This window comes from Stegostoma tigrinum, chromosome 12 (genome assembly GCF_030684315.1).
Source record: "Stegostoma tigrinum isolate sSteTig4 chromosome 12, sSteTig4.hap1, whole genome shotgun sequence".
NCBI lineage: Eukaryota > Metazoa > Chordata > Chondrichthyes > Orectolobiformes > Stegostomatidae > Stegostoma > Stegostoma tigrinum.
The window spans coordinates 43,625,495-43,650,518 of NC_081365.1; the positions used below are offsets into that span (position 1 = coordinate 43,625,495).

General features: G+C 42.5%; 1 protein-coding gene across 15 annotated transcripts in view; it reads left to right on the top strand.

The window, feature by feature from the left end:
* caska (calcium/calmodulin-dependent serine protein kinase a) overlaps window positions 1-25,024 on the top strand; it is a 408,353-nt gene that overhangs the window by 225,627 nt on the left and 157,702 nt on the right. For 10 of the 15 annotated variants that reach the window (XM_059650307.1, XM_059650309.1, XM_059650310.1 and 7 more), the window contains 2 exons: window positions 2,466-2,565; window positions 5,685-5,702. In XM_059650307.1, the coding sequence (XP_059506290.1) occupies window positions 2,466-2,565; window positions 5,685-5,702 (118 nt within the window). The remainder of the gene's footprint in view (window positions 1-2,465; window positions 2,566-5,684; window positions 5,703-25,024) is intronic. The other 5 variants (XM_048541496.2, XM_048541486.2, XM_048541490.2 and 2 more) reach the window with 1 other exon arrangement.

Below are 25,024 nucleotides of genomic sequence, written 5' to 3' on the forward strand. Positions count from 1 at the left end.
ACCTGATATTTCACCTTGGGTGCTTACAGCCCATTATTCTCAACATTGACTTCACCAGCTTCAAACTCCCTCCACTCCAAGCCTAATCTCATGATGAGCCCTCTCCCTCCTCCTCACCTCCCTGACCTGACCTTATTGGCCCATTTTCCTACTCACCTCTCTGCTCCACCGTTCTCATGGACCAATCACAATACCCTCCTACCTGCATCCACCTATCACCAACTCTTCTACCCTTCCCCTGGCCCCAGTCCATTCCATCTATTCATTTCTGGGCTCCCCTCCCCCTCCCAGCCCTGACAAAAGGTTTTAGTTCGAAAAGTTGACCTTGCTGCTCCTCTGATGTCTAACCTGCTGTGCTTTTTAGCCTCGCACCTGTAAGCCTTAGGTATACTTTTTTTTGGCCGATTTGTATGTCCTTCCTGTTACTAACCCTAACTTCCCAAATTAAACATGGTGGGGAGGGGTGAATATTGCAGAGTAACGTGAGTATCCCCCACTGTAATGTCATACAAACTTGTGGGCAGAACAACTTTGGATCCCAAAGGAGTGAGACCTAATGTCTTGTTCATTCTCAAAGTCTATGACAATGCCTTGTCGGATTGATGTGACTTGTAACTAATTGCTAACGTGCAATAAGCCATATTTTGTTAACTATAAGAGACTTTATTTTCGCTAAACCAGAAAGTGTGTCTACCACACATGACCAAACAGGCCCTGTTGTCTCTTACACTTAATGACAGTCTTCATCATGACCAGCAGTTTTTGCAGGATAGTGAGCTAAGCTGCCCCCTAACCTAGGCTGACAGCATTGGTATGAGGCTGAGATGCAGTATCTGCTTGTCAAGTATCGTTGAATGATTTGAGGGTTTATAAAATCATGAGGGACATGGATAGGGTAAATGGACAAGGTCTCTTCCCGGGGTGGGTGGGGGGGGGGTCCAAAACTGGAGGGTGTAGGTTTAAAATGAGAGGGGTAAGATTTAAAAGGGACCTAAGGGGAAACTACTTATGCAGAGGGTGGTGCGTGTATGGAATGAACTGCCAGAGCAAGTGATAGAGGCTGGTACAATTGCAACATTTAAAAGGCGTGTGGATGAGTATGTAAATAGGAAGGGTTTAGAGGCATATGGGCCAAATGCAACTAGATTTATCTAGGATATCTGGTCTGCATGGATGAGTTGGACCAAAGGGTCTGTTTCTGTGCTGTACGTCCCTAAGACTTGTGAGAGGCTGATGGAGGATTGGATTTGAGACGGCACTTGAAGATGCATTCTCTGACTTTGACTGTATGCATGAAATGATTAGATTTGTAGTGCTGACCTCTCCAGCTGTCTGCTTCAAGTATCTTCTAACCATGGCTTTTGAGGGTCTCCTTGACCAAGCAGAAATATGGCACATATCTCTGTTCACCTCCCTAGGGCTCTCAGTGATGCATTTATGACGATGGAATATTGTCTGTGTCCTAACTTTCCATTTTCCTCATTTAGTAATGCAGCAAAAATATTCACCAAGAGTCTGTTGTTGCACTGCTTCCCTTTAAAGAGGCAAGGCGTGCACTGCTCGGACCCTGGATGCGTGCAGAGGTAGCCAGCAATGTAACAGATGTTTGGCTCCATCTACAATTAGATGAATGAATGCTAAATGTCTGCATGTTGCCTATCTCCATCTGACCATGTATTATGATCTTCACACCCAAAACAAATGGTAGAGCCCACTTTTATCTCATTATATTGTGCTTTAATTTCATATTCAATGTTTTTTTAAAACTTCATATTATTATACTACTTTTTCAGCTATTAGTTTGGACATGGAATGACGTATGGTTGACAATTCTGACTAGTTGCTGTGTAGTGTAATCTATTATTATCCAAAATATCAGATCTTCTATGTATTAAATGCTGAATGATGTGTAGCCTTTTAAGTTTCACTAGTAACTTCAAATTTTAATTTGATGATAACCTTGAGTAGAATGAATACCTACATGGTAAATGGTTAAATGAGATAATGCAAACAGTAAAAAAAATCTTACTTGAACAACTTTTTATTTGTGTGTCTGTTGACTTTGAGCTACAACGGTGTTACAGACAGTTCAGTGGCAGGTGCTGAAGTTGAATAGAAGGTATAAACCGAATATCTCAAACGTTCCAAAAAGCAACCAGTCTTTCACTCTATAAACTACTTTAAAATATGTTATGATATGGAAACTTCCATATCTATTCCAAAGCATGGCAGTTATCTGTAAGATCATAGTATGTATTCTTTGCATTTTAATGCCACAAAGATTACACCATTGCTGTTTTGTACCAAATTGGTTCAAACCTAACAATGCTCAGAGTTGGATTTTTTTATCAACTGAGATATTGACAACAATAAGTATTAGCCCAGTCATGTTCTTTCTTAATTCAGATTGTCATCTTATTCGAATAGTCAAATAAGGTGACAAATTTTCATTTTATTTATTTCAGGGGGCAGTATTAGCAGCTGTGTCAAGCCACAAATTCAATTCCTTCTATGGAGACCCTCCGGAAGAACTGCCTGATTTTTCTGAAGACCCCACTTCCTCAGGTACTTTTTTCCATACAAGAGAAACTAGACATTAAAGCTGATCCCTACATAATCTTTACAGAGCCAAGTACTTTAGCTCTACAACAAAGCTGTGCATCAAAGATATAGTATTTATGTTTATTGAATGCATATTTCCTTAGTGATGCAGGGCTTTATCTTCGACAAAAAATAATTTTAAAAATGATAATTATTCAATTATTCTAACACAAAATGTCCTCCTGTTTACTTGTGACCAAGGATACAGACAATAAGTCAGCAAACAACAGACCCTTCAGAGATAGAAAGAACTGGAGATGCTGGAGTCAGAGACAGTTCGATGTGGAGCTGGAGAAACAGCAGATCAGGCAGCATCAGAGTTCACAGTTTGTGAACTTTCCTGCTCCTCTGATGCAGCCTGGCCTCCTCGTGTTCCTCCAGCTCCACACTGTTATCTATAAACAACAAACGCTTCATTCTTTTGCATGCATCACTGCTTTCTATGTTCATCTTGAAATAATTTCCCTTCTAAATACTGATACCTTCCATTTTTGAGCATCTCTTTTTTTCCCAGCTCCTCATCACAATTTGTCATATATCCCCTCTCCCTCTCATCCTACTTTCTTACCCTTTATCTCCAATCCTTTGCACCTATCCATTTCACTCCTTACACTTCCTTCACCATCATCATCTGCCCCTCTGCCTCTTCCATAGCACCATATTTTTTTCTTTGCAGCTGAGTCTCTCCCTTATCTCCTCCTTCATTGTGCAGTGACCTCTTTTTTTTTCTCTTAAAGGACCGCACTTCCCTTCTTCTCTACCACAGCATATCTCCTGCCATCTCCATCAGTGTACCCCTCCTTCCTGTCTATCATAGGATATCTCCTATCCTCCCTATCACAGCATATTCCCCACCCCCTCACTACCACAGCATATCCCCAGTTCCTCCCTACTGTTTTTAAGCCCTTCCCCCACTGTGCCTTGAAGTATCCCTTTCCCTTCTCTATAATGATGTTTCCCCATCCCCCCAACATGCTGCCTTCCCTTCCTACTCCACTTTGCCACATTGAGCTAAATTTTATAGCTCTCATTCAAATTGCAATTTGCATTTTGAAATTTGCAAATATAAAATGCACATTTTCAAACTTGTTACCTTCATATTTATGCGTTCATATATATAGATCTCAGTAGTCATTTTACAGCCTCTTTGCCTGTATGGTTTTACAGCATTTTATCTGGAGATCTGTAAATAGATGGTTATCGTTGTTCTTCTTCCTGAGGACATGCAGTTGAGTAATAGTGCACACTAAACTAACTGAGGCTATGTTGTTTTTCAAAAAGTAACTTGCAATTGTATGACAAAATGCTGTGACAGTTGGCAGTGAGTCACTCAGTTTATAGATATGTGTAAGTAGTACCATTTTGTTTGATCATCCCTTTAAGAACATTTCTATCATTTTAATTTCTGATCAATTCAATGGCAAATAGCAAAGTCATCTGCTGAAATATTTGTATTTTGAATTGTAATAATTAAAATGTCCTGTTTTGAGATTGTAATGTAATAGTTATGCTATTCTAAAGGTAAAAATGATTATCAATATAAGATTTAACATGAAAAGCTATAACTGCTCACTTCTTTTCTCATTTGTTATTTCCCATATCCTACTTGATCCATATTGTCCATTAATTGTCACTGATACCAGTCTTGATATAAAGGTATCCATTCAGTGTTGCCTAATGCATTTTTCACCAAGCCTTTGGTAACATTTGAGCATGCTTTTAACATCAGAGTTGTACATCTCAGAAACAGACCCTTTATCCAACGCATACTGATCAGATATCCTAATTAATCTAGTCATATTTGCCAGCGTTTGGCCCTTCTCCCTCAAAACCATTCCTATTCATGTACCCATCTAGGTGTTAACAATAGTAATTGTACCAGCCACCACCCCCATCTCTGGCAGTTCATTCCATACATGCGCCACACTCTGCATGGAAAAAGTTGCCCCTCAGGTCCCTTTTAAATCTTCCCCACCTCATCTCAAACCTATGCTGTCTAGTTTTGGACTTGACTGCCTTGGAAAAAGACCTTGGCCACTCACCCTCTCCACGACCCTCATGATTTTATAAACCTCTACGAGGTCACCCCTCGGCCTCCAACACTCCAGGGAAAATGGCCCAAGTCCACTGTGTCTCTCCCCATCGTTCAAACTCTCCAACCTTGGCAACATCCATGTAAATCTTGCTTGAACCCTTTCAAGTTTGACATGTTATGGAGGTGCCCACACAGTTGCTGTTTTGTGAACCATGCATTGAGTTAACCTTATGTGAGGATTTAAATCTAGGAGTGAAAAATGAGATTTCCAGGAAATTAATGCTAGTCTTTTGCTTAAACTCTTCATTGGTGTTCTGTTGGAGTTGATTTTATACAAATAATTTAGCTTCTGATATTGGATCTGATCTGTCAGTAGTTTGGTTAAAAAGCCAACTAAAATTATGTCCAAAGAAAATTGACTTAAAGCAACATTGTCCAATTGAAATTTCAGATTAGCCATAAGTCCGTCTATGGTTTTACTGTTATTGGCCATATATGCTAATTTTAGTGGAAGTGTATTGCGCTCACAGATTTTCTAATCAACTTGCTCAGAGATATTATAAACACACCTCTGGAGCAGGTGGCTCAGAGTTAGGGAAACCAACACTAAACAATGCAGTTAAATGCGCTTCATGTGTCCAAATTTAGCTAATAAATATGCGATAACCAAGAAAATAAAGTATTTACAAGGTTTAGAAAGGGGACACGTTAATTTGGCTTTTCATCTTAACATCTTATCAGTGCTTATGCATACATGTCTCCATACATATTGACAGCAGTGCCCATTGCTCATATTCAATTTACTAATCAGAAATCAAAAATTTATTTCTAAATTCCCAATTAGCCACATGTGATTGGTGTATTGGACAACACTTGACTAAGGCCTTCACTGTTTGATGAATAATGGCTTCAACCCTGAAATGATTTACCAAAGACCTAAATCAGCTCCTTTTCAGTTTCAAATGAATGAGAGTTCACTCATAACTATGTTTCTAGTTTGAAAAACTCTTAATGTTTGTTATTTACCCAAATGCTGCCCACTTACTAGGACTGCTAGCTGCAGAAAGTAGGTATCTACTTGTTTCTGTATTTAAGGCATTTCATTCTACATAAATTGTGGCCTTTGTGTGTAAATTTCACTGTCTCTCCTTTCACAGGCATGGTACTGAGGAGATAAAATTACTTTTCATGCTGTCTTCATGTAATTAATTCCTGATGTATAAACTGATGTGTTTCAGAGACTTTCTTTGAACTGCTTGTCAAAATCAGGATATTGTTAGGATGATTGGTAACAATTAACTTAGATTTCTTGCAAATGTATTGTTTGAAGTAGAATCTGATAAAAGCTTATGAACCTCATGCACATTGTTCTGTACTTAATTATTGGTCATGTTTATTTTGCAAGATTTTTTAATCATTATTTGTTCATGGGAGGCGTTGGCTTAGTAGTGATATATCACTCGACTAGTAATCCAGAACACCAGACTAACTTTCTGAGGGTAAGGACTTGAATCCTACTGTGGCTGATGGTGAAATTTGAAGTAAAAAAAAACAAAAGAAATATGGATTTCTTGGCTGGTTCCATGTCTGCCATTAATCTATTGTTAATTGTTAAAAAAAAAATCTCTTTGAGGGAAGAAGTTTTGTTATGGAACCAAATTTAATCTTAAATTTATAACTTGGACAACTGATGAGTATTCATTAGAAATCATAATTTGTACAGATCTAAGAACGTGATCTTGTTATTTAAATTGACTTGAGCATAATAAGTCATAATTACAAGGTCCTGAATGCATACGTGTTGAAAATCAAATCATTCCTAACTTTTTAAATTCTTGTGATGTGGGTTGTTAATACTGAGCTATTTTTAGGCAAGAACAGGATGCAAGTTTTTTTTTATATGCACTGATACAATCTGTATACAATCTTCCTTTGCCTATGTGTCTGGCGCTGATTGTTGGGAAAAACTATTATTGCAAATCTGCCAAAAATTGCACAGCAGCCATTAAATACTCTGGAGGACCGTGACTGGTACATTGTTGCAAACTGCCAAGGAGGGCATTGCAGTAATACATGTTATCACATTTGGCACTCTATCAGCATCAAGTATTCCCAAACCAAGTATAGCAGAATCACATGCCAAGTAAAAGTCATTTTACAGCACCTTACTTAATAGTAATATCAGTCTCAAAAGAACACAACTTTTCGATATCCCTTAACCTGTTGAGGGAAATTTTAAGATTTTTGCTGAATTAACAACAGTTTGTGGCTTTGAATCCATGAATATCGCAAACTGAAATTGCACAATCTGATTCATGTATCAAAAAATCCTTTACAACCTTGGTAAACAGGGGACTTATAGTAGGGAACAAATCTGAACCCAGGTCTCAGCAATATAAGAACACAGGCTGAAATTAGTTCTCAGAAACGGAGGTGCAGCTACTCAATTGCATGATAGTTCTATTTGCATAATATGCCTAAGAATTTGATCATTTAGTCTAGTTAGACTACTTACTAATTTAAATTGACTTAATTTTTTCACCAGTAGTAACTCTGGAGGAACATTGAAAAGTCATTAATGAATTTTAGATTTAAATTTAGATCTAGACAAATTTGACTCAGAGCTGAATATTTTTAGGGGAGAACAGGATGCAAGTTTTTTTTTATATGCACTGATACAATCTGTATACAATCTTCCTTTGCCTATGTATCTGGCACTGATAGCTGGGAAAAACTATTCTTGCAAAACTGCCAAAAATTGCACAGCAGCCATTAAACACTCTGTAGGACCATGACTGGTACATTCTTGCAAATTGCCAAGGAGGGCATTGCAATAATTGAATCTGGAATTGAAAAGGAATGAATGAGACTTTAAATGGAAAATGGGCTAAGACAGGCTGGGACAAAGGTAGAACTTAACAGCCTTTTTTAAAGAACATACATTATTGAAGAGTTCAACTGAGATCAAGCAAATATAACATTCCAAACGGTCTCATTGAGCAGGAGAAAATGCCCGGAACAAGAATGGAATCTGTGACTATAGTGTGGTATTGTCACAGAAACCAGAGACTGGTTGTTTAGAATCGTAGAGGCCCCTGTAGTGCAGAAAGAGGCAATTTCCATTGTTTAGTGATAATGGGAATTGCAGATGCTGGAGAATCCAAGATAACAAAGTGTGGAGCTGGATGAACACAGCAAGCCAAGCAGCATCTCAGGAGCACAAAAGCTGACGTTTCGGGCCTAGACCCTTCAGAGAGGGGGATGGGGAGAGGGAACTGGAATAAATAGGGAGAGAGGGGGAGGCAGACCGAAGATGGAGAGAAAACAAGATAGATAGAGAGGACAGTATAGGTGAGGAGGTAGGGAGGGGATAGGTCAGTCCAGGGAAGATGGACAGGTCAAGGAGGTGGCATGAGGTGGTAGGTAGGAAATGGAGGTGCGGCTTGAGGTGGGAGGAAGGGATGGGTGAGAGGAAGAACAGATTAAGGAAGCAGAGGCAGGCTGGGCTGGTTTTGGGATGCAGTGAGGGGAAGGGATGAGCTGGGCTGGTTTTGGGATGCAGTGGGGGGAGCGGAAGAACTGGGCTGGTTTTGGGATGCAGTGGGGGAAGGGGAGATATTGAAGCTTGTGAAGTCCACATTGATACCACCGGGCTGCAGGGTTCCCAAGCGGAATATGAGTTGCTGTTCTTGCAACCTTCAGGTGGCATCATTGTGGCACTGCAGGAGGCCTATGATGGACATGTCCTCTGAGGAATGGGAGGGGAAGTTGAAATGGTTCGCGACTGGGAGGTGCAGTTGTTTGTTGCAAACCAAGCAGAGGTGTTCCGCAAAGCGGTCCCCAAGCCTCTGCTTGGTTTCCCCAATGTAGAGAAAGCCACACGAGGTTCAATGGATACAATATACCACATTGGCAGATGTGCAGGTGACCATCTGCTTGATATGGAAGGTCATCTTGGGCCCTGGGATGGGGGTGAGGGAGGTGGTGTAGGGGCAAGTGTAGCACTTCCTGCGGTTGCAGAGGAAGGTGCCGGGTATGGTGGGGTTGGAGGGGACTGTGGAGCGGACAAGGGAGTCGCGGAGAGAGTGGTCTGTCCGGAAGGCAGACAAGGGTGGGGATGGAAAAATAGCTTGGGTGGTGAGGTTGGATTGTAGATGGTGAAAGTGTCGGAGGATGATACGTTGTATCCGGAGGTTGGTGGGGTGGTATGTGAGAACGAGGGGGATCCTCTATGGGTGGTTGTGGCGGGGGCGGGGTGTGAGGGATGTGTTGCGGGACATGCGGGAGACGCGGTCAAGGGCATTCTCGACCACTGCGGGTGGGGGGGGGTTGCTGTCCTTGAAGAATGTGGACATCTGGGATGTGCGGGAGTGGAATGCCTCATCCTGGGAGCAGATGCGGCGGAGGCGGAGGAATTGGGAATAGAGGATGGGTGGGCGGAGGTGTATTCTAGGTAGCTGTGGGAGTCGGTGGGCTTGAAATGGACATCAGTTTCTAGCTGGTTACCTGAGATGGAGACTGAGGTGTCCAGGAAAGTGAGGGATGTGTTGGAGATGGCCCAGGTGAACTTGAGGTTGGGGTGGAAGGTGTTGGTAAAGTGGATGAACTGTTTGAGCTCCTCTGGGGAGCAAGAGGCAGTGCCGATACAGTCATCAATGTAACGGAGGAAGAGGTGGGGTTTGGGGCCTGTGTAGGTGCGGAAGAGGGACTGTTCTACATAACCTACAAAGAGGCAGGCATAGCTTGGGCCCATGCGGGTACCCATGGCCACCCACTTTGTCTGTAGGAAGTGGGAGGAATCGAAAGAGAAGTTGAGGGTGAGGACGTGTTCGGCTAGGCGGATGAGGGTGTCACTGAAGGGGGTTTGGTCGGGCCTGCGGGAGAGGAAGAAGCCGAGGGCCTTGAGGCCATCTGCATGAGGAATACAGGTATATAGGGACTGGACGTCCATGGTGAAAATGAGGTGTTGGGGGCCAGGGAATTGGAAGTCCTTCTTGACCTGTCCAACTTCCCTGGACTGACCTAACCCCTCCCTACCTTCTCACCTATACTCTCCTCTCTACCTGTCTTGTTTTGTCTCCATCTTCGGTCCACCTCCCCCTCCCTCCCTATTTATTCCAGTTCCCTCTCCCCATCCCCCTCTCTGATGAAGGGTCCAGGCCTGAAACGTCAGCTTTTGTGCTCCTGAGATGCTGCTTGGCCTGCTGTGTTCATCCAGCTCCACACTTTGTTATCTTGGAATTTCCATTGTTTAGTCAGGTTGCAGCTGTATAGAATTTTAATTAGGCCACAATTGGAATAGGTGTACAGTCAGTGTACAGTTCTACTGTCCCCCACTACCAGAAGGATGCAAAGGCTGTGAAGAGGATGCAGAAAAGGTTGAGTATGAACTATGTGGAAGGATTGAATAAACCTGAGATAGTAGGAATTGCAGATGCTGGAGAGAGTTGCAGTGGGAAGAAGGGTCTCGGCCCGAAAAGTCAGCTTTCCTGTTCCTATGATGCAGCTTAGCCTGCTGTGTTCATCCAGCTTGTTATCTTGGATAAACCTGGGTGTTTCACTTGAATAAGAGTGAAGCTGGATGAACACAGCAGGCCAAGCAGCATCTCAGGAGCACAAAAGCTGACGTTTCGGGCCTAGACCCTTCATCAGAGAGGCCCGAAACGTCAGCTTTTGTGCTCCTGAGATGCTGCTTGGCCTGCTGTGTTCATCCAGCTTCACACTTTATTATCTTGGATTCTCCAGCATCTGCAGTTCCCATTATCTCTGTTTCACTTGAATATTGGATACTGAGCGGGCAACCTGATGGATGTTTACAAAATTATGAGAAGCATGGAGAATCAATCTTTCTCCCATAGTAGTATTGTCAATTACTAGGAAACAGGTTCAAGGTGAAAGGGAGGAATGTTTGAAGGAGATGTGAGAAACAGGTTTTTCACACAGGTGATAATTACCTGGAATGTGTTACCAGTGGGGGTGGTAGAAGCAGATTCAATAGCAATATTTAAAAGGCACATTGACAGATATACAAATAGGCAGGGAATCAAGGGATACAGCTACTTAGAGGCAAAACGCTTTTAGTTTAGAAAGGCACTGTGTGTTGGTGCAAGCTTAGTGTGTTGTATTCCTTGTAGCTCCATCTAGCCCACTTTGGCCAAATTCCATGTTATCATATAACCCCCAGTTCATAACCATTATTTTTGGTTCATTTTTTTCCATGACAATCTTAAATCTTACTGAGTTACAGATTGGCGCTTCTACCATTTTCCTGGCTTTGCGGCCCAGCATTACACCCTCTCTTGTACGACTTTCTATTAGCTGCCTTCTGAAGATCTCAAAAAGGGGTACGTTTTGAAATTCTGTACCCCCACACCCCTCCCCCATATCTTTCACATCTTGTCTATCACATTTTAATATTGGGGAATTTGAAATCCCCTACTGTTGTTATGCCTTGTAGAATTAGACGTCTGTGAAATTTGCTGATACATCTGTCCTTCTGTCACTCCCTGACTGTTCAGGGATCTATTGTACACTCATGATAATATGATTGCCACTTTTTTGTGTTTACGTTGTTCCTATTTGGCTCTACTTGAGGAAACAACTAAGATATTATCCTTCTTTATTGTTGTAATTAACGCCTTTATCAATATTGTGACACTACCCATTCTTTTACACTTGCCCCATCTTGCCTGAAGACTCTGTACTCAGTATTGAAGACTCAATATTGAGATATTAGCCTTGCCCACCCTTAACCAACCCCCTGTGACAGCAATTATATTGCATGCCATGCGTAATCACTAACCCCCAATCATCTGCCTTGTTAACAATGTCATGCATAAAAATAAATGGTACCTAGCTTCACTTCCTTGTGTTTTAATTTGACTGTATAGGCTCAGCCAAGTCCGCACTGATTTTTGCTTTGCTTCTACTTTTGCCTGTGCTCACCTCCAATGGCACCACCACACTATTTCCCATCCCTGTGCCAAATTAGTTTAATCTCCCACTAGTCAGATGATCATCAATAGACAAGCTACCTCTATTGCCACCACTTTCAACATTCTGGAATGTAGATCATTGGGTCCCAGACATTTGTCAATGCTCAGTCCCATTAAATTCTCCAAAACTGCTTTTTATCCTTATTGATGCAGCACATAAGGATGCCATTTGACTCATCAAGCTGTGCTAAGTATTGATTCAGAAATAATAGTAACTGCCAATGCTGGACAATTTGCGATAACAAGGTGTAGAGCTGGATGAGCACAAGCAGCATTAGAGGAGCAGGAAAGCTGACATTTCAGGTCTGGACCCTCCTCCAGCTACTGTATCGGCGCTGCCTCGCGCTCCCACAAGGAACTCAAACAGTTCATTCACTTTACTAACACCTTCCACCTCAACTTCACCTGGACCTTCTCCGATACCCCTCTCTCCTTCCTGGACCTCTCTGTTTGCATCTCTGGCAACTACCTGGAAATCGATATCCATTTCAAGCCTATTGACTCCCGTAACTACCTAGAATACACCACCTCTCACCCACCTTCCTGCAAAAATGCCATCCCCTATTCCCAATTCCTTCGCCTCCACTGCATCTGGTCCCAAGATTAGGCATTCTGCTCCCAGACATCCCAGAAGTCCTCTTATTTCAAGGACAACAACTTTCTCTCCACAGTCCCCTCAACTGCATCTCTCGCGTTTCCAGCAACTCATCCCTCTCACCCCCTCCCTGCAATAACAATAAAAACAGAATCCCCATCATCCTCACATACCACCCCACCAACCTCCAGATCCAATACACCACTTCTGCGACCTACAATCTGACCCCACTATCAAGAACATTTTTCTCTCCCCACCCTTATCTGCCTTCCGGAGGGACCGCTCCCTCCGTGACTCCCTTGTCCACTCCCCACTAGCCCCACCATCCCTGGCACTTTTACCTGCAACCGCAGGAAGTGCTACACCTGCCCCTACGCACCCCCCCCCCCCCCAACCCCAATCCCAGGCCCTAACAAAACCTTCCACATTAAACAGATGTTCACCTCCACTACTGCTAATGTGGTATAGTGTATCCGCTGTTCCTGATGTGGCCTCCTCTACATCGGGAGTACCAAGCGAAGGCTTGGAGACGTCTTTGTGGAACACCCACACTTGGTTCGTGACAAACAATGCACTTCCTAGTCGCGAACCACTTCAGCTCCTCCTCCCACTCCTTGGACGACATGTCAATCCTGGGCCACCTCCAGTGCCACAGTGATGCCACCCGAAGGTTGCAGTAACAGCACCTCGTATTTCGCTTGGGAACCCTGCAGCCCAATGGTGTCAATGTGGACTTCACAAGCTTCAAAATCTCCCTGCCCCCCCGACTGGATCCCAAAACCAGCCCAGCTTGTCCCTGCCTCCTAACCTGTCCTCCTTCCCACCTATCCACTCCTCCCACCTCAACCCCCACCCCACCTCCAACCCACCAGCCTCATCCCCGCCTCCTTGACCTGTCCATCTTCCCTTGACCAACCAACTCCACCCTAACTGGTCTAACTCACCTTTAGTAGCTCCATTCCCACCTCCTTGACCTGTCCGTCTCCTCTCCACCTATCTGCTCTTTTATCCATCTTCCATCTGCCCCGTCTCTCCCTAGTTGTTTCAGAATCTCCTTCCCCTCCCCCATTTCTGGAGAAGGGCCCAGACTAGAAACGTCGGCATTCCTGCTCCTCGGATGCTGTTTGGCCTGCTGTGTTCATCCACCTCTACACCTTGTTATCTGAGCTAAGTACTGAGCCAAGTTATCCAACTCCCCCCACTCTCCCTGCTCTTCCTCAGAAGTCTAATCCAATTTCCTTTCAGTGATAATCCACCTCCATTTTGAAAATTAAGTTTGAGTCTGCTTTCACCACACTTTCAGGCTGTGCATTCCAGTTCACAACAGCCTTTTTTATCCTTGTGTTATCTCTGCTTCTTTTTCCAATCAGCCTAAATCTGAATTCACTGGCTACCAATCTTCTGCCATTGGAAACAACTTAATTGCTCTACCAGGACCCCTGGATTGTAAACTTACAGCTTCTCTGAGTCTTTTCATATGACCAAAGCTGATCATTCCTGGTAGAATTATATTCAATCTATTGTGCAATTCTTCTAATGTCTTAACGACTCCAAATTGAAAGCATTACTCCAGGTGAGGCTTGATCAATGTTTTATAAATACGTTGTGAATTTTTTTTTTGCTTTTCTTTCTCCTCTAAGTTTAATAAATCCAAGGATTCTACCTGCTATCTGAGCAGCTGTCATAACTACTTTTGCCATGTTCAAAACTATGTAATTCCCCCTCCCCCCAACCCAATATTTCTGTAATAAAAAGCAAAAGAACTGCAGACGCTGTAAATCCAGAACAAAAACAGAAGTTGCTAGTAAAGCTCAGCAGATCTGGCAGCATCTGTGAAGGTAAAAAAGAGTTAATGTTTCGGGTCCGGTGACTCTTCCTCAGAGCTCCTCAGTTATCGAACCAGAAACATTAACTTTTTTCTTTCACAGAAGCTGCCAGACCTGCTGAGCTTTTCCAGCAACTTCTGTTTTTTGTTCCCGTATTTCAGTACCGCATCCGTTCAAAATGTGTCCTTTAGTTCATATTGCATCTTTTCATTCTTCCTGCCAAAATGTATCACTTCATAGTTCTCAATATTGAAATTACGTCAGTCTATTTCACTGGTTTATGACAGTTTATGATCTTACTGTGTTCACTACATTTCCAATTTCTTATGCAGAATTTCAAATTTTCTGCACAAGTCTTGCATACGTGCAAAACCAGGTCATTAATGTATATATCAAATGTGTTGGTGGTCCTGATTCCGTGCAAACAACTGTGTACATTACCCTCCAAACAAGCATTTGTGCCAGAGTTCTGTTTTCTATGTTTTAGCTAATATCATATCCACACTACCACTGTCTCTTTTAATCTACGTGCTTTTAATTTTTAGAAATTTAGATGGCACATGACAATAACATTAAATTCACAAATGAGAGGGTGTTTGACATATCACCAATGCAAAAGAATTGCAGTGAATGGTGGGCCATAGGGTAGGCTATTATCAGTGATTTAGTGCAGAGTCTTCCTCAGTTGCAACGGAAGAATGTGATGTAGGCAGGCAAAAACAAAAAAAAGTGTGAAAGAAACTCAGCAGGTCAGGCAGCATCTATGAAGAGAGAAACAAAATGAAGGTTTCCAAATGACGACTTCAGAATTGAAGAAAGATGGAAATGCGATGGGTTCTATTCTGCTGAACAAGGGATATGATGAATGGAACAAAAAGGATGATAACTTTTATTTATTAACGGGATGAGTGGGTCGCTGAGTGGCTAGTCAGCATTTATTGCCTATCCCTAATCAACCAGAGGGCAGTTCAGAATCAACCACATTGCTGTGGGTTTGGAGTCAGACCAGGTAAGGATAGCAGTTTCCTTCTCTAAAGGACATAAGTGAACCAGATGGGTTTTCCCAACAATCAACAATGGATTCACGGTCATCATTAGATTCTTAATTCCAGATATTTTGTTGAATTCAAATTCCACCATCTGCCAATGCAGGATTCAAACCCTGGTCCCCAGAACATTATCTGGGTTTCCAGAATAACAGTCCACCCTGGGCCATAGCCTCCCCTACAATTAATACCTATAACAATTTATGTCATAATACAAGACTGCTATTTGGGGTGTCATTAGCCTGCACTCTTTTCCAGTGAACTACAGAGAACATTTTATAATGACTACCCCAGATTGCTATTTATCTGGATGACGTACTAAGAACAGGGGAGACCAATAATGAGAACTTGGACATAGGGCTTAAATGTTTATCCCAGACAGGTGTATGCCTTAGAAAGGAAAAATATGTATTGGAAGTGCCCCAAGTGACCCCCTTGGGTTACAGAGTCGATAAAACTGGGTTACACGCGGTGTAGGAGAAAGTGAGGGTGATCAAAGGAGCCCTGACTCCCTCATCTGTACTGAAGCTTAGGTCATTACCTAGATTAATGTGGAAAATTCATACTGTAGGAGAGTTTTTCATAATCCAGGTCAAAGACTCAGGAGGCAGGCAGAACTTAGGCAAGTGGACGATGTTTATTATTCAAGCAGAAACCAGTTTATGCAGAGACAAGGCTAAAGGATCTTCCCTGAATCTAGCTTCAGAAAATAGATCTATGACACACCCTCTGCTTTTACACAAAGAAATACAACATTTTTATACATTTTGTGTCACAGTAATCAAATACAACGTAGTCACTGTCCTTCCCATTAATTCAAACACCCAATCCTGTTGAACATCTAATCATTGGTGGGCCATTCCATGGACAGCCCCGGCATCCCATGATCTTGTGGCATTAGCTAGACATTGTAATTTCACGGCATTGGGATCTTCCAGTGCATTCTATTCATTTGCATGCCAAAATGTTTATTGGCTGTATACTTTGGGTCTTTCTCAGGCTTGTTTATCTGTGAGGACAGTTCAAATTCTATTAACCATTGTATTTTGGTGCTGTCTTTTATCACATTCAGTTACTCCTTTTATTTTCCCACTGTCCCAGTTATATAGTGTAAAAATAAACTGTCAGTTTTAACTAATTTCTAGAAGGTTAACTTCTGTAAGAAAGTTAATATAATTAAGTGTAACGCTATACGACTACTTCTGTCCGCATTTTGTAATTAATGGGTATTATCCTTGCAGATGCTTGAGGATCTAATCTATCACCTGACATTATTCTTTTACTAGGACAATCATCCCTTCATTAATAAAGCTGGATTTGGTCATTTGTCTGTCTTAAGGCATCCTTTTACCAGAACTGTCTTGGATGGGTACATGCAAAATTCTTTTAATGATTTTTGAGCCGTTCTGTTCGAAGCTACCACTATATTTCACTGTGTGAGCAGGTTGCTTAGTTTTTCTTAGCTTCTGTCTGCCATCTTGTAAGCAGGCAATGGCTGCTTGGTGTGTTGAGGTACAAGCCACTTTACATAGCCAGGTACAGGGCACCCCTACAGATCTGCCCTTTGGCTCTAAGCCAAATTATGGCCACAGAGCCACTATTAATTCAGGCAGTCCAAATCAGAGTTCAAAAAGTCCTAATCAAATTCCAAGAGTATTCTTCACCAAGTAATGTTGCATCCATGATCCTCTTACCATCGTTTGATGAGGTGGTCTTTGCTGTTCCACTAGTAGTCGTTGGTTTGTTAGTGCCGCCTCCTTGGTCCATGGCCCTTCTGCAGCCGTCGTCTTCGTTATCGTGGTCATGATGCATTTTACAAGACAAAAACAATGTAACATATGAACTGTTCTACAACAAACATCACTATTCCCTGTACAACGGACGTCCCAAAGGATCACAGCCACCCTTTCACCCAACTCCATAGGGTTGACGAGGGAGGTTGTTTGAATTTATTCATTTCTTTTTGCGTATGGTCGGCCAGATCAGTAATTGCTTCTGAATTATTGGGACTGAAGGTATAGCACTCTTTTCCGATGACTGCACGTGTCTCTGCTTTCTCAACTGATGTCATGTCAAGGGCAATTCCGTTCTACATTGCCATAGTTCAAATGGTGACCATTTCTCCATTTATTTTGCTCAAAGCTCATGAAGTGTTGTTATCCACTTGCTCTAAGACTCTAACTAAATTTATAGATTTTCTGGATAACTTGTCTGTGCTGTACCAGGATAAGAATATGGAGAGGAGCCTACCTGCTCCTGAAATTGCCCATTTGTGTTGTTCTGGCATCTTCAGCATGTGGTGTATGAATGGTACCATGTAGGCCATGTAATATGACCCTGTCTAAGTTGGAGGTGCCAGGCATAGGCTGTGTGTCCACATACAAAGTAGGTGCCGTTGTACAGGATGAATCGGGTAAAAATCTCAGGGTACCAGCATTCTGTAACTCGTGGTTCCTGAAGGCAGGAGACTAGTGTCACCATTGCATGAGGAGAGATGCATTTAGTGATCCCATGATCAGGAAGAGTGTCCTGATGGGTCCTGGGAGAGGGTCTGTGGAAGTGTTATAACTCTGGGTGCAGTTGCTAATCTCATGGGTGTTTCTTCTCCTTTGTTTTCCATTCTCATCAGGCAGATCAAGCTTTCAGGTCTCCCTATCCCTGATGTGTTATTCAGTAGGATGAAGGTGCGGTGGTCATGAGGTCATTGTAGTTGGATTGGCACCTTCCTGTAAAGGGGTTCAGGTTATACCCGGTGTGCACTTGTTGGGCCAAAGGGCCTGTTTCCACACTGTAGGTAATCTAATCTAATCTCTGATACCCTTCTCGGGGTATTCCCTATCTCTGTCAGTTTTTACTAAGTACTTTCTACTACTGGTAGAATGCCCATCTCTATCTTATTGTTTTGAGCTGTTCTGTCTTAATATCCATTCAGCTAATTCTGAAGCATTAACGGGGATTGGTCACATTAGTATCCCTCCCTTAGAGCGTATGGGGACATGGGTGCATATCCAGCATTTGGAAACATTATGCCATACATTTTTATAATTATCACGTGTATTAACATTCAGAATCCACTTCACTATTCGCCTATCAGCCTCTAATGGGATCAAAAGTAAGAGGAACCCACAGAGAATTAGCATTTTCATACTCACATTAATTTCAACAATGTTCTCTGTCTTTACTGCGCAACCGTGTCACATATATTTACACGCAACCTTAATCTGTTGTAGTTGTTCTGGGGTTGAGGATCCTGCTCCTGCTGTTTGTTGGCGTACACAGATAAGGGTCCTCTAAAACCTGCAAGAAGGAGTGAAGAGAGAGAGCATATCAGACTAGCAAGCTGGACAGGCACCCCATTAACCATTATATACTCCTGGCTGTGTAGGGATGTCTCAGTTTACCAATTCCATTTTCATTAATAAGTGTGTTTCTGTTACCTGTTAATATTACCTCATGAGGTCTGTGATAAGGCTCCCTTGCTTGGGATTATTTTTACCAGAACCTTTGATCCTGGGGCTGACATTTCTTTTTGTCCTGGCTGTCCGATCCTTGACAGACTGCTGGTCTCGTGCCTGTGCATGAAATATGCGTACATGCTTAGAGGGGCTTTCGTGTAATCTCAGACTTGTCCCTTGCTGTTAGTCAGTTTTGCTCTTCCTGTGATTAGGTCCTGGGGGAGTATCATTGCTTATCCTGTCATGAGTTCAAAGGGTATTAGCCAGGTGGCCCTAGAGGGCACTGCTCTTTGGGCCATCAGAATGGCCCATTTAGCCCCTTCTCCTATCGTTGCCCTGGTCAGACCATTTTTTAGTGTTTTACTCATCCTCTCTACCATCCACAGAATTTGGGGATGGTAGGGGGTATTGTACTTCTGTTATTCCCAGTAATTTGCATGCATTTCTTCAGGCACTTGACAGTGAAGTGGGTCCCTTTGTCTGACTCTGATAGTATGGGGAACCCCCCGCCACCTCCACCACCACCACTGCTGCCAGTATTCTTGCCACTGAGGTTGCAGTGCAGTCGTTTGTGGGGGGAAACTTCTACCCTTCTACCTACCCATGACCAGAGAATTTTTTATTCTGTCTTTGTGGGAGTGGCCCTATAAAATCCATTCAAATGTGTTCCCGTGGCCCCCTTTGATGGGGCTGATGGCTCATTTTAATTTTAATTCATTGTATTGATTCAGTCTGTGCATGTGCATTGCATCTTTGACAAAATTTGGCAGTGTCTTTTCTCATTTCATTTCCTTTCCACCACCAGTGGTTAGGTATCAGCTGTATCATTTTGTTTCTCCCTATGTGTACTAAACCATTGTAACATTGCATAACATCTGGCAGAATGTGGGGGCTGCCATTTTGCCATCCTTTCTCCAAATATCATCAGCTCGTAACACTACCCCGCCTTTAATCTATTCTGCTTTTTCTTCTGAACTAGCTGTTGTTTGTAAATTTAAAATGTTCCATTCATCATCTTTGGCTTCGAGCTGTCTCTCAGCTGCTATCATTATCACTTCCTGTTTTAACATTATTTTTGTCACACTATCTGCAAACTGTTCTGTCTCTGCTCTGGTATACAAATTTTCTGTTTGCTTTTGTTTTAATTACTTCTGCACCCCATCTACAAACATGCATATCACATCTGGTCCCTCCAATGGCCCTTCCTTAACTCGACTCTTTCTGTCGTCTTTCCCCTTCAAAGAAGGGGATACGATCATGTCTCTCTCCTTGTTTCTCCAAATTTTTCACAAAATTTTATTTAACTGCCTCAATAGCTTCAGGCATGACAGGGTACTGCCTTTTAGGTGGGTGTACATTTCCAAGTATTTCAATCGATTTTATATCTCATCTCCCAAACTCGCCTCTGGTGGTTGCCCATAATTTGGTGCACATCATTTGCTAAATTATGGTAGGGGATTCCCATTCCCACTCAGCTATGGCAACACAAATGCTCTTAAAGAAGCATTCAATCCTTGACCTTCTAAATTTTTAAACTGGCAATCCCAATCAATTTTTGCTTTTCATATGTTAATTACAGCTCCAAGTTGTCCCAGCAAATTCATTCCTAATATACCATCTTCAGTATTTTTTCACTTCTATATAAGCATTGATCACATAATCTGCAAGAAACAAAAGGGAGCTGAAGGTTACAAAATCAGAGAGGAAGAAAAGCACAACTGGGAAGAAGTAGTGTTGACATGTAATTCCTCCTGCATAGGGTATGGTTCACCGATGGCCCATTGGAGAGGAATATCTGATACCGTGTGCTGTTTGAACTTTGGCTGATGCCGAACGCAAGTATGCCCAGATGGAAAAGGGTTAACAGTCATCTTTGATGTGAGAAAGTGACAGATCACAAACCCCTGCTAGGCCTACTGAAGGAAGACAAGGCAGAGCTGCCCATAGCTTCCAGTAGAATTCAGTGTTGGGCCTTTATTCTCAGCATGCACAAGTACAAGTTAAAACACAATCCGGGAGGCCAAGTGGCCAATGTGGATGCCCTGAGGTGTGTCCTACCTGGAAGAGTCCGTTGTTGTATTAAACTTTCTGGATACCCTTCCAGTCACTGCGGACAATAGCCGATTGTTGGCACAAAAAGATCCGATCCAAACGAAACTGAAACACCTGGTGGTAATTGGCAAAACATAAAGGCCATCAGAACTAGGACTGAAACTTCTTTTGGCCCTGGTGAGACCGAATCACCATAGAGGATGGTATATTACTGTGGGAAGGAAGGGTGATTGTCCTGAGTAAAGGTTGCCACCGGCTACTGGCCGAACTCCTCTAGGATAATCCAGGGGTTTTCAAGACAAAGATGCTTGAACAAGAAGCTGTGTCTGGTGGCCAGAGTTGGATGTTGATATAGCTGCTTTGATTGGGTAGTGCTTAGAGTGCCAATAAAGGCAAAAATTGATAGCGGCAGCACCCTTGCATTCATGGGAATGGCCGTGCATGTCGACTGTGCTGGCCCTTTCGTGGGATTAATGTTCCTGGTCATTGTGGACATCCATCCAAAGTGGTTGGACGTGCATAAAGTTTACTCAGCGAACTCAGAATGACAATTGAGAAACTGCAAGCATCGTTTGTGATACGCAGACGCCCAGAAGGATTTGTCTCGGACAATTGGACATAATTTACCAGTAGGCAATTTGAATATTTTGTGAAGTCCAATTGGCATTTGGCACATGGCGATAGCTCTACACCATCCATCGTCCGACGGCCCACCAGATTCAGTGGTCCAAACGTTGAAGATAAGCTTAAAGAAGCAGCATACAACATCAGTGGAGACCAAACTGTCCCGATTCCTATTTGATTATAGGACCACCCCACATGCAACAACAGGGATAGCTCCAGCCAAGTTCCTGATGGAGAGAAGACTCTGCACCAGGTTAAACCTGATATTTCCAGACCTGGTGGGGGGCCAGGCTGAAATAGCAGCAAAAATGCCAATGCCAGCCAAATGCCTTCTTGAACGGAGAGAGACACTTCAATTCAGGGAATGAGGTTTAGTGGTGGAACCATGGAAATAACCCGGTATGAGTACAAGGTGAGGTTGACATGCGGTCAGGTCCCATGACTTAAAGTTTGGATAGGTGACCCAGTCCAGAACAAACACGTGGATCACCTGAAAGCCATTACCTCTCAAACAGGGCAGGAGCAAAACAGCCAGAAGGCTCGGCAGAAACCACAAGTGCCCCTCCTCCGTCTAATGTCGAGAAAACCTCAGACTGAAATGGATGCAGCCTCGATACTATTGCCACTGGAAGAAAAGGAGCAGACTCTTCCAAGTTGTTTTGGATGCAAGAGACAGGCCACAGATCAGGCAACCAGAACTGGACATGGTATTCAAGAAGACACTTTACCAATGGCCTGTACAGTCTCCACTTGACTTCCAACTCCTATACTCAAAGGACTGAGCAATGAAGGCAAGCATGCCAAACACCTTTTTAATTACCCTGCCTCCACTGTCTTGACCTTTTCTCCTAAGATACCTTTTGATATTTAATCTTCCTGGTCCTTTAAACTGTCTCTGACCTTCTATTTCATTCTGCTTGCCCATCCCCCACTCTTCCAAAAATGTGAAATCTGCATTCTGTTTCCACCTTTCCGTTCTGAAAAATGTCATACTCCAGTCTGTTAACTCTGTTTCTCTGTCCTCAGAAGGTACCAGAGCTGCTGAGATTCGCTAGCGCTTTGGATGCTTAGCTCTGATGCATAAGCACAGAATTTTGTTTTTGTTTTGGTGAGATTAGAATGGTCTCTTTAAAATATTGATGTTTTACACGGTCTGTTTTCTCAAAGCATATTATTAGTGACTGTTTTCCTATTCTATTTGATGATGTGGGGTGCCAGTATTGGACTGCTGTGGACAAGGTCAGAATTCACATGACACCCCAGGTTATAGTCCAACAGCTTTATTTGAAATCTCAAACTTACAAAATACTGCTCCTTTGTCAGGTGACTTCAAGTCCCACTTAGAATAGAATTTAGACTCTCGAACTTACAACCAGGTTACATGTCTTCTGGAATGTGCTGATTCATCTGTCAGGAATGTCCGCTGTCTCGATTCTGTCAGAACTTTAACTAGTTGTGCTGTGGGTACTGTGGTTATTTAAATGCTGCTTTCTCTAAGACGTAGAGGAGCCTGTGAGAAATAGCAATTCTGTTTTTAGAGCCAACAGCCCTTGGCTTTCGTGAATGGCAGTTAGCTCTCCAGAGCTTTGTCCGATGGCCCCCTACTTTTATACCCTTGATGACCAATGTCCCATCAGATTTTAAATTGAATTAGGTTTTGGTATCTAAGTGTCTGGTTTAGAATGATTGGCTAAATTCAAACTTGTTGTGTTGGTAAAAGTTGCTGCTTAACCTGCTAACTGTATGGCCTATCAATACAAATGTTTCAATTTGGGTGCTGTCTGTATACTTGCAAACTTTTAGCTTGCTGCTCACAGACATCCATTTTAAATCTCTGAGCATAGAAAAAGTACATCATCTTTTAAAGGGACCACAAAGTGCTTTTCCTGCCAGCATTTTACAAACACCAAATTCTAACTTCCCGCCTCCCAATCCACAAGTATTCTACCCAACTTTGCAACAATGTGCTGTAGTGGAGGGGAATGAATTCTCAAACTCTGACTTGTTCTGATAATTAGACCAGCCACTTAAATACAATTACAAGTTTCCGGTCAGTGGTACTGTAGAATGTTAGTGATTGGATATGCAATAATAATGTTTTTGTATGTGAATGAGGGAGTTACATTTTTCCTCTGATACGGTCTTTGCCTGGCATTAGTGTAGCATGAATGTTACTTGGAATTTATCAACTAAGCCTGTATGAAGCAGGATGCTTCATTATCTGAAGAGTTACGAATGGAACCAAACAATGCAATCAACCACAAACATCAACTCAGATCTTTATAATAGAGCGGAGATAATTCATGAAGCAACTGCAGATGGTTGGACGGAGGACACTGTCTGCATTGATGTCCTGGGACAGTGATCATTCACCTCCAACAATTATAGCCACTTTCCTTCATGCTGGGTATCATTTTAACCATTAAAACTTATTCCACCTGGTTCTTGCAGTTTTGCTCAGGATGTTTGAACCTACACTCAGTCAAATGCTGTTTCTTGAATTCAGGCCTTTTGTCCATGTTTGGACCAAAACTGTAAAGAGTTCTGGAGCTGAATGATACTTGCAGAAGCTAAACTGAGCATTGGTAAGCAAGTTATTTAAGTGTTTTTTGATAGCAGCGTCAACAAGGTCTTCCATTACTTCGCTGATGCGTAATAAATGGCCAGATTAATTTATTGTCTGACTTTTCATGCCTAGAACATATCTGGATGGTTATTCACATTGCCAGGAGGATGCCAGAAATTCCTAAGTTTGGTCCCAGCTATTTCTAGAACACAGTCTTCAGTACTACCGATGTTATCAGGGCCAGATCTTTGTTATATGCAATGTATTCAGCTGTTTTCTTGTTTTTTTGTTAATTTCAAATTATAAATAATTTTAATGAATAAATTATAAGTACATAAAGGCTCTAAAGGATACCTGTACAGACTTTGTAAAGAAAAAGAAACAAGGAAAATGTTGGAATTTTGAAATTTCTCAGACTCTGTACAATTGCAAAAAATATTTTCTACTTGTGCAGGAAACTATATTTTTTTCATTTTGAGGCACAAAGAGGGTATGACAACTGAATGGACTCTCGTTACACTTTGTTGGGAAGACCTTTAAACTGTGGTCTTTTCCCTACTGCACCTTAATGGCAGCTGACCCAAGCTTTAGTGTGTCTCCGAGTATGTAGCCTGGGCAATGGAATATGCCAGGCTGCAACACTCGATTGAAGTCCAACTCTTTACACTGGAGGACCAATAAGTTGCAGGCAGATGAAAGAGTGTCTTTCACCAAACTGATGATTCTCCAGGTGCAGTCGATGTTTGTCTCAGTGTGCTTCCCATGGTACAGCCCATGGAGCACAGAGCTCTGTGTCATGGGCTTGTGTCAAGAACCTTGACAAGAGTCACCACATCTCTCTTCAGACCTTCTTTGCAAACACACCTTCCAGAAGAATGAGTGACAGTCTCTTCGCCAGCAGAGCTATTTTCAGGGCAGCATGCATTGGTGCACAGAGAGTAGACGTGCTTGAAGAATCTGACCGGCTGTGCCCTTGTCAGCCAAGTGATGCCTTGGTAGTTTTTAGAAAGTTCTGGTGACGAGGCATTCTAACAAATGACAGCCATGTAGCAGTATCCCCTCTACTTTTCTTGCAGGGCCTCAAAGATGCCATGTACTGACCACTTTCTGATGGATTTGTTTGTCAAGGGTATTTTTCTTTGCAAACTTTTGCACAAAGGATGGGTGGTACGGGATGGTCTAACTACTTGGAACATTCTGTAGCACCAAGGCCAGACCCATCCTTCCCA